Consider the following 10,561-nt stretch of genomic DNA (forward strand, 5'->3'; position numbering starts at 1 on the left):
AAAACACGTCACTTCCGTCATGCTAGGGGCACTTCCGTCAAGCCAGAGGCTTGTGTCACGTCAGGGGCTTCTGCTCCGGGGCTGCAGCTGAATCCGCGTCAACAACACGCCTGACCGGACGTGTGCATCACATTTAAGTGTCCCCTGGAAACACTTCCGTTGTGTTGCGGTCTATTTGCATCGCTTTTTTCTAATGTGTTGTGGTCTTTGCAGCGCGTTTTTATAATGTGTTGTGTTGTGGTCTTTGCAGCGCGTTTTCTAAATGCTGCGCACGTGTTGTCAAATTGATGAAAATGTTTTCTCAATTTGCTTGTGTTTTGTCTTTTTGCATGTGTTTTCTTAAGTTGCAGTGCTGTGACCTTTCAGGGCCAGCATAATTATCTCATGTTTATTGCTCATCAGTGAATTGGAAACAGGTGTGATCCATCACAAAGTGGATCTCAATCATCTGATACGACTAAAAATTATCTAAGTTTATTGATTTGAGAGGTTATATCCTACAGAGCAAGATATGTGAACAGATATTGAGGTTCCTTCTTTGCTTTTAAACTTATTTTTTGCTTCAGTGAACATAATTCTGTGTGATTTTGAAGTTGCCTATTTGTATTTTCTCCTGTAGTTTCAGCCGAGAAACCTGCTCTGGATCCCAACACTGTCAAAATGTGGACACTGTCAGCCAATGACATGGATGATGATGATGTGGTGAGTTATGGATTTTGAATCTTTGTGTCCTTACAGGTGGACTCATTAAATACAGTTTGGCCAGCTCAGTAGGGAGCAACACATTTTCTCTTGACCACAGCACACCACTTAACATATTGTACTCATAAATGTTACACACACATATTTCCTTCTCAGACTGTCATGCATATGTCGTTCTGTACACTGTGCTGTCTTCATTTACAGAGTCTTTCTTGTCCCTTCTGTTCCTCTTCTCTGTAGGATCTGGTGGACTCTGATGCTCTCCTGGATGAAGATGACCTGAAAAAGCCGGACCCAGCTTCTCTTAAAGCAACCATCTGTGGAGGAGCTGCCAAGAAGAAAGCCTGCAAGAATTGGTGAGGTCAACACACAAACATTTTTAAACCATAGACAAAAGCATGTGGTGGATTGTAGCTATAACAGAAGGAGTTTTAGAAAATGTTACATGTTGTACATTTATCCATGAAAAGCACGTAAACATCGCGACAAACTGTATGTTGTATGTTTGTGTAGTTCCTGTGGTCTTGCTGAGGAGTTGGAGGAGGAGAACCAAGGAAAACAGAAGACTAGTCTACCGAAATCTTCCTGTGGAAGTGTGAGTATATTTTGTCTTATATTGTAAAATGTCAGCATTTTCCATATTACCTCTCCTGACATGCCAACCTGTAAACAATGTGAAGAAATACTTACTTCACTGATCTCCATTTCCTCGTATGGCAGTGTTACCTTGGTGATGCGTTCCGATGTGCCAGCTGTCCGTACACAGGGATGCCAGCGTTCAAACCAGGAGAGAAGATTGTGCTGGACAAGAAGACGCTGACTGATGCATGAAACACTGATTTCACACCTCCTGACGTTCATGCTTCAGAGTTTTACATTCCTTTCTTTTCCATCCACACTGAGATGCAATGCAAAAAAACAGAGTTGAAATCTCTGCGTCTTCAGTGGAGCACATTGCAGATGTGATGGGGATTTCAGCCTGTTTGTCCGCTCAGTGAGATGGCTTCTGTCTGATGCATTCATTGTTTGAATTTTCCAACAAACATCTGGTTTCCTCAGTGATTCACCAGCACTGATTATGATGCCCTTGTGTAGCAACAATGGCAAACTATGTCCACTGAGATTTTCTTAATTTGTTTGGCAATGCAGCTTTGACAGTGAGCAAGAATGAGATTTGAATAAAACAGTGCACTGTCATTGCAGTTTCACTCCTGCTGTTGTTAATTATGCAAACTGTGGGGAGAGTTACTTACAAGGTTTCTAATATGTGGAAACACTGGAATGCATTTGTTCTTATTTTTTTCTCTTCTGACCACTGACATATTTACAGTATCAAGGAAAAATTCAGTGGTATTCACCAGAGCAATGTAAGCATACAGAGGTCCATACAAACAGCACAAACTGTCCTGTCCAAGCATATTTATGTTGCCTTGTGTTACACTTTAATACAATAAACTAAAGTCAGACATCTACTTGTACACATCCCATTTATTTCATTAAAAGAGGCCAAAGTCATCGGATGGTACATCGTCATATTTATCAGCACATTGCTCCATCACAGTTGGATAACAGCACCACAAATGAAAATGTTATGTGGTGTCCAACATTAATACTTGTAGAGCTCATCAGTGATGTCATCGCCCTGTTGGTTCCTGCAGCCCATTCGTCAAAAACACGTAACATCCTTCATGGAAACTTAGCAGTAATAATACCAAACAATGCACAATGTAAAGCTTTATGAAACATAACTGTAACTCATTTGGCTTTGCTGTACGGATGTATTCATTCATAAAAAGTCAAGGTGGTCTCTGGTTACAAACACAACAGTCTATTTTGCATCTCTAATCGCACTGAACTGACTGAACATCCATCAGCCAGTTAGTGACACCCATCTTTGATGTGAAAGATTTATTTTGTTGAATTATTTATTGTAGAATTGCTAACTCCTCCTATGGGTAGCCCTTAATATAAATTATCATAACTATTAAGATTATGCAAAAATTCTGGGATGTTTTGGACAGTTTCATGTTCAGCTGTCTGACACACTGAATTCTGCTTTGTTTTGGTATGATGATAATCACATTACAATTTAATAACATTTTAAAACAATATTGGCTGAACCACAGATGTTAATGTGCACCCAAAACAACAAAATGCAAACACTGGTGTGAGGTAAAAAGCATCAACAGTCTGTTCCTCAGTCTCCACTTCACTGAGACTCGATGCTGAAGTCCATCTTAATGTCTCCTAAACTGGGTTCAAAGGTGAAGCTGTAAGACACTGCGGCTCTGCCGTCACCTGAGCTCTCCCACGGTGACCTGAGAAAATACACTCCCTGTTTCCTGTGTCGACTCCACTCGCACTCGCCCTGCAAGGAAGGTACAGAGAGACTGTCAGAAAACGAATGTTGAAGATCTTCATTTGACAATAAACACTGGAGCAGTTTGATAGATTAGAGACAAAGACATTAAAGGGAAAGTTTGATACTTTTCAACCTGGACCCTATTTTCCCATGTTTTTGTGTCTACGTGACAAACAGGAACAGCTATTCTTGAAATTCGTCCAATATTGAGAGACCGCTGCAATCAGCAGCAGTGAAACAGGCTGCAATGTAACCACTCGGGGCATGTTCACACCATCAATTTACATCCTCTAAATGTTCTTGCTTTTGCAACTGACAGGCTCAAATTATTATCACAACTTATAGAAAGCATCCCTACAGAGAAAGACCTTTTTTTTTAACCATGAACCATGACTATGCCATCACCAAACCCACCAGACTCCATTAAAAAAACAGTAATTTTAAAATTGTAAAACACACTTCATTCAAAGTTGACAGAAACAAAATAAAAAACACAAATATATTGGTTTGTCTTTCCACTGTTCCAACAATCACAAGCTCTGGGTTGGTTGAAATAAACCCTCAATTCACCCAGTTAGAGGTGAACATATACTGGATTTATCCACGCTTAAATTGCTGTTTATTTAAATGGAGTCTGGTGGGTCTGACAATGGTGATTTTGGGGTCTTTTTTTGGCTTCTTCTTTAACAAAAAGATCGGCCTCTGTAGGGATCCTTTCTACAATGTTGTCAGACATTTAAAATAACAATCTGAGTCTGTCAGTGGCAAAAACCAAGCACTTTTAGTGGACATAAATTGACGGTGCGAACATGCTCCGAATTACTATATTGCAGCCTGTTCTGCTGTTGTTGGCTGCAGCACTCTTGCTTTAAACTGGACCAATTAAAAAAAAAAAATTATGTTTATTCTATGATGAAAATAATTGTTAGTTGCAGCCCCAATGTCTCTGAGATGAGTGCAATGGACAACAAAAGACCCAAAATGCAGAAAACATGAAACAGCTCAGGGTTCAAAGATGATCAATACGTTAAGAAGAGGCTTTAGGTGAACGCTGATACCTGTTCACTGATTGGTCCAATCAGTCCTGCACTGACAGTGATGTCATCTGTCAGGTGATATTCCATCCACAACGCAACACCATGGCAACGACCAACCCTGAAACAGACATTTAAAGACTGTTAGCTCCACAATGGCGATGTGTTTGTTACAACACAAGAGTGCAGTACACTGTGTTTATCTGTGAGAGCTCTGGTCAACTACGTTTTTGGGGTAAAACGTAAATGATCAGTTGAGCCCAAAATAAATATTTAGTCAATACTTTGGTTTATGGTTCCTGATCTCAGACTGACAGAAGAAAACTCCATACCTTACGAGAGGCAGTGAGCCCTGACTGCTGATTGGCTGTTGAGGGATGCACTGTGTGAAGTCAAAGGTCATGACGGCTGTGGACTGGGTCAGAGCACGGCACGGGTACTCCCAGAGAGGGTGGGGCTCCGCCTCACGGGACTCACGGAAATCCAGAGATTGCTGATGTGGTGAGTGATTTTTAAATGAATTATTTTGCAAAAAATAAATTATTTGGAAACACAAGAAAGTCAAAACAGACCAAACTCAGCTCCCCTTAACTTCAGGTAAACACAATGGATATATAGTGTCATCACATCAGTGTTCAAACCATAAACACCCCGTTTGTTTAGGGACATTGTTTGTTTGAATCATGCTCTTACTTCCAACAAATCTCACTTTAATATCAAAACCTATATTATGAGGTGGTTGCTAAGCCAGCAAACTGGCTGCTAAGAGAAATTAACATGTAATAATCTTACCTGGACCATTTCATCCATGGGTGAGACATCGAAGCCCTCACATGTTCCACACGGAGCTCTTATCCTCCACAAATCCTAACATAAAAAGGACAAGATTAATCCAACAGAGACTTACCTTTAACTTTGATACTTAATATTCTATCATACTATTATAAAATGCACATTTAGCCTTAAATTGCACATCTCGTCTTTAGTATTGCAGACCACTGAGGACTTGAAGCTTCTGAAAAAGTCAAGAGGACCCTGAATGAGAATTGCTGATAAAGAAAACAGTGGGATACAAGCACATCAGACCTACGCAAAACCCTGACCCTGTTTGTTCCACAACAAAATACAATAATGGATTTGTATTCATGCTTTCTGTTCAAATGTGGGAGGTAATTAGGTAATTTAAAAACTTGTCTATGTATGAAAATATTTCCATCTGTCTCACCTGGAACTCTACCGCCATCATGTGAAGTGTGGCAGAGCAGGGCAGGATGGTGGCGTTGGGGCGGAGAAGGCCTGCCAGGGCGGTCCGACAGTACCAGAAGAACAGGGAGTGCCAGGGTAGGAGGCTGGTGCTGAAGTATGGCTCGCCCATCAGGACTGAGATCTGTGCGAGAGATGCTTTACACTCACTCCACTGAGATACACATCACTGACATTTTATCATCAAATTGTAAACAATAGATTTGTGTGGGATTTTCTGTTTCAAACTTTATCAGATGGATTGAATTACAACGAATGTACAGCCAAGCAACTCAAAAGAAAAGAGCCAAAGCAGCATTAACTGATTTGTTGGCTGATTTATAAAAATATGGATTAGTGCATCTCTAAAGTCACAATGTGTAGGCCACACTCTGATGGTAATATCAACACTGTAGCAGGTGGCAGTGCACACCACTGGCCGCATGTTCCAAAGGTACCTGTTCTCCTCCCAGATCGTTACTGGTTAGCTGCTCTGTCCTGATCTCCAGCAGCTCAACACCTCCTTTCATCAAGTTGGCTTCCAACACCTGCAGAGAAAAATGTGTAGCATCAGCATCTCTTATGTTGTCACTGGAGTTCTGTGTTTTTGTGTTGATACACCCAAAAGAGTGAAAATATTAGGGCTCATCTGTCCGTTCTCAAAGATGAGGTGGAAAACTAAATAGTTGTTATTACCTGCTCGATAACCTGTTTGGACATTCTGGAGTTTTCCAAACCATAAACCTGAGCAGAGGCCGAGAGAATAAAAAAACAAGTCAATAACAGAGTGTGAGAATGGTATTTGGTTTGAAAAGGTACAGTGTGTGTCCACATGTTCAAAGCAGAGTACCTTCTTAGCTCCCATCATGTGAGCAAACACAGGAAGCAGACTTCCATCGCTGACGCCAAGACACACACTGTCCTCCCTCAGAACCTGGAGTACACACAACAGGTAATCAGAGAACAGTCGTATCCATTAACTCATTAACAGGTTAGATTCTTGCTGGCCTTCGCTTACGCTGCGCAGTGCGCTGACATAGCTCTCTGTACGCCGCCTGTCGTTGAGTTCACCAAAACGCGGTCGAGTCCAAACCAGATGAGCTTGGCAGGTGCAACACGGCCGAGACGGAGGACCCTCAGTCTGTGAGTCCTGCTGGCTGAGGACAGAAACATACACAACAATAAAAGCACGTAGACCTTGTGACGCTGACACAGATTCAAACAGTGTTTCTAAAGTAAAGCAAGAAATATGCAGCTATGTTGTCTCTGAGCTGTTACCTGTGAGACTGCAGACTGTACCACAGACTGTAGTCATCATGACAGACAGTCAGACTCAGCTCCTCTCCTCCTGTCACCCTGCTCTCCACAGGCAGGAAGTACACGCTCTGCATCCAGTGGTCCCGCCACTGAAACACACCACAGTAATCAGCCGGAGTTGATGGGAGCCTCACGTAGAGCAACATAACCTAGTGTCCTATCACTCACAGGGGCCATCTTTGGCTGTGGGTATGTCCAGCTGGGAGCCATGGTGCACACGATGCTTCCACTGGGATCCATGTCGAGGTCCCACCATGACAGGACGACCTGGGCCTGACCGCTGGACTGAGCCACAAACTGGGAGGAGTAGGACTGGAATGCGCTGCTTACTGGTTTACTGAAATCCACACTGAGAGAGAAGAAAGGAGTGCAGAGGGAGGGAAAGCAAGACATGAAACTACAATTACCGCCTCGCAGTTGTATGCCTCCGAACAAGCCAAGTTACAGTTACAGATAACATCCTTGTCTGTCCAGACTCATGTGTAGCAGTGGCAGCAGACAATGTTTCAAATATGGATGTTGCTGCAAAGAAGCTATAAATACTAAAACATGTTTTTTGAGGTCACAGTGACCTTGACCTTTGACCACCAAATTCCAATCAGTTCATCCTTGAGTCCAAGTAGAAGTCTGTACCAAATCTGAGAAACTAAGACATCGCATTCACAAGAATGAGATGGGTGCAAGGTCATAGTTACCATGACTTTAACCTTTGACCATCAATCAGTTCATTGTTGAGCCCAAGTGGAACAACGTTTGTGCCAAATTTGAATATGCCTCCGGCCAAAACAATCTGGAGAACACTTTCTCACCTGAACATGGTGCAGAGAGGGCTAAGCGGGGTGAAGCTGTGAGGAAACACTTGGCTCAGCTGGATGTCACACACTGAATGAGCTCCAGCACAGTGGCCCACAGCGGGCGGCGGGACAAGGCGGGCCCCCTCCACTTCCACCGGCTGCAGCTGAGCCCAGCTCCACAGCAGCTCCGACTCCACCAGCTGGGCGTAGACAGTGGCGCGGTGAGGGACCGCCTCACAGCCCTCCTGCAGGGTGGAGGGACACGAGGAGACGGATATGACCACCAAATGACCACCAACAGTCTGCAGTTTATTTTAGCCAAAATGACATTGGCAAAGATGTTGACATATATACACACACACACACACCTGGACCAGATTTTGGTGAGCATGCTCATAGCTGGGCAGGGCACCTTCACCTATCAGTTCTGTGTCAAACAGCTCTGTAGTCAGAACATTGGCCTTCATTAGCATATCTCCATCTGTAGTCAATTACAAACACAACACATATCGCATCAACACAAACATACTAACAATCAACATGATTTCATCTCTGCAGATTTCTCTCAGGACTCTAATTCACAGAGAATAACATTTCTCATTGTAGAAAACAACAGACACATTAACTTCCACAGTCATGTGACAGAAGCAAAGGAACACCAACGTGTATAAAGTGCAGCTGTGTGTGCATTTGTGTGAGTCTCTCTGACCTGGCCCCACAGTGACATCAGTGGAGTGTTTGTTGATAATCTTGATCTTTTCAGAGAAGCCGTTCTTCTCTACAATGCACCGCGCTGCATCGGCCATGGGCTTAAAAACCTGCAGACATGAAGGAAACAGAGATGACACCTGACATCATTTGGGATTTGAGGAATGCAACCCTAGTGTCCATTCATGTCCTGGTCAAAAAGCAAGCAAATTTAGCATGCCTGCTGAAATTTCTGAGAGCTTAATTAGGGGTATTGCCCCTTGAAATGTACAGTCATCATCCAGTGCATACAGCAAGAGCATCTCTACCTCCACAGCATAGCAGAAGTCGGCTCCAGCAGTGACAGCCATCATGGACAGTAGGCTTGTTCCTGTCCCGATGTCCAGGACAATGACCTTCTCACCACGAGCCTTTACTCTGGCTACAGCTGCCCGGATGCCCTGGTAATACTTCTTATTCTGGAGGCAGAGAGTACATCAATTGTGTCAATGCTGAAGAAGAGCGAGAAGCTTAACAAACAGATACATAGTCAGTGTCATGCCTACAATCAGCTTTGTTTTCTTCGTGATTGAAGTATAAACAGAGGATATCTTGATATTGCACACCCACCAATTTCACAATATGTTTCAGTACACACCCATATCATGGAACAGTCTCATAAAACACATAAAATACTTTAAATTTGAAATAACTACATCACCACAGCAAACTCTGCTCCATTACAAACATGGTTCATATAAAGCAGAGGTTGATGTCATGTTCTCCAACACTCACCCTGTCATGGTCATGTAGCATATCAGCATAGCAGGACCTGAAAGATAAACATGGAACAACAGATTTAGATGGTGAAATTAATATTAACACTAGTCCCATGTGCTGTACAATAAGTACAAAATCCCTAACTCTGATAAAACTCTGGCATTTTTTTTTTACGCTTTGCTTTTTAACAAATAATAAATAAGAATTAAATTTATATATTTACATATGTCAGCTGATAAGGGACTGTTAGGTATAAGGGAGGAGGGGGTGGTGCAAAAAGGAAGAGGCATGTCAGATATTTTTTTAAGCACTAGAGAGGGACTTTTGTTTTTCTATTTTGGCTTAGGGGAGGGGCATACAAATATTTCTGTATTTTTTTTACTCCAAATTTTTTAATTTTCCTTTTAAAAATCACCAAAGTTACACCATTTATCACAGCCAGAAACTGTAAAAACAGAAATTATCCTTTGAAATTTAAAATTTACGACAGTTCTTGGACACATCAAATGGGACAAACAAAAAAAACCCAAATCTGAGCTTAAAATACTGACCGAAATCAGTTTATTCTACAGTAATAAAATAACAAATAAAAAATAAAATAAAAATAAACTTGTACAATAAATAAACTGACTAACCGGCATGCACAACAAGAGGGAAACATCAAGGCTTTATTCAATTCCAGGATTTCGTCTTCAACATCAACGGGTAAGTTTTAAAAACCTAATAACTAATATATGGTGGTCGTCATTTAGGGATATCTGTGGCTTCGGGGAGAGGGTCCAAAAAAAAAAAAAAAAAGAAGAAGCCACACCTCAGCCACCCACCTCCTTTGAGAAGTTAAGAACAGTCCCTAACTGACAACAAATGTCAGTAGAGAAAGGTTTATTCATTTATTTATTTATTAGTGTGATATATCCTGCTCAGTAAATCTTTGTTGTCCTTAATTGGCCAAGCTAGTAGTGCAGAGATGCACACATTAATACTACACAAGCATGTATGTATGAAATACTTGTACGAGCTTGAGTTGTACAAGGACGCGTCACGTCACACTGCATATAAAAACTGTCACAGTAAAGTTGGGTTGCTTGTTGACAGAAGTTACTTTAACACTCAGACTCAACAGGCATTCTGGGGCTTTAAACTCATCTGTTGGGTTAGCACACTTGACAGCACAACCACAGAAAACACATTTTAACTCTCTGCTCCAGTGTTGTTGTCGTGTTTTCTGAAGGCTCATAATAAATTCCAGTGTCCTGTGTACTGTTTTACAAACTGTACCACCACCAACAGTGTGCAGCTCCTGTCTCTCGGGGCTGTGATGCTAAGCTCGGAGCTACCTGGCTATCTCCTGGTGGTAGTCGTACTCCTCACTCTCCTCCACCCAGTCCAAAGCTCCGGTGCTCGGGTTGGCTCTTCCACAGAAGGTCTTCATCTCTGCCACAAGTGCTGCAACACTCCGGTAACATGTGCGACTAATTACAAGCTGTTGTTAACGAAATACTCTACACAAAGTCTTAAAGTAAATCGGATTACAGAGGCAACGTTGCTCGAATGGAAGCGGCCATCTTTCCCAGCGACGTCACAAACTCTTTGAGTCACGTGACTGAAATCATGACCTACCAACTGTAGACTGTTGTATACTT

The 10,561-nt window shown here is 42.1% G+C and overlaps 2 protein-coding genes across 2 annotated transcripts in view; one reads left to right on the top strand and one right to left on the bottom strand.

Annotated features, from left to right (window-relative positions):
• ciapin1 (cytokine induced apoptosis inhibitor 1) overlaps positions 1 to 2,174 on the top strand; it is a 7,411-nt gene extending 5,237 nt beyond the window's left edge. Inside the window, exons 6-9 of the mRNA XM_050073170.1 lie at positions 620 to 702; positions 943 to 1,058; positions 1,216 to 1,297; positions 1,423 to 2,174. Of these exons, the coding sequence (XP_049929127.1) occupies positions 620 to 702; positions 943 to 1,058; positions 1,216 to 1,297; positions 1,423 to 1,533 (392 nt within the window). The 3' untranslated portion in view covers positions 1,534 to 2,174. The remainder of the gene's footprint in view (positions 1 to 619; positions 703 to 942; positions 1,059 to 1,215; positions 1,298 to 1,422) is intronic.
• prmt7 (protein arginine methyltransferase 7) lies at positions 2,173 to 10,513 on the bottom strand. Its single transcript, XM_050073169.1, has 17 exons — positions 10,256 to 10,513; positions 8,934 to 8,970; positions 8,468 to 8,617; positions 8,161 to 8,269; positions 7,820 to 7,932; positions 7,467 to 7,696; positions 6,826 to 7,006; positions 6,619 to 6,746; positions 6,359 to 6,497; positions 6,191 to 6,274; positions 6,037 to 6,084; positions 5,799 to 5,888; positions 5,324 to 5,485; positions 4,891 to 4,965; positions 4,431 to 4,591; positions 4,123 to 4,219; positions 2,173 to 3,070 (listed from the first exon to the last, which is right to left on the bottom strand). Exons 1-17 carry the CDS (start codon positions 10,348 to 10,350, stop codon positions 2,912 to 2,914), a joined length of 2,058 nt encoding a protein of 685 aa, XP_049929126.1. The 5' UTR covers positions 10,351 to 10,513; the 3' UTR covers positions 2,173 to 2,911.
• Positions 10,514 to 10,561: the final 48 nt, after the last annotated feature.

Source organism: Epinephelus moara, chromosome 20 (genome assembly GCF_006386435.1).
Source record: "Epinephelus moara isolate mb chromosome 20, YSFRI_EMoa_1.0, whole genome shotgun sequence".
NCBI lineage: Eukaryota > Metazoa > Chordata > Actinopteri > Perciformes > Serranidae > Epinephelus > Epinephelus moara.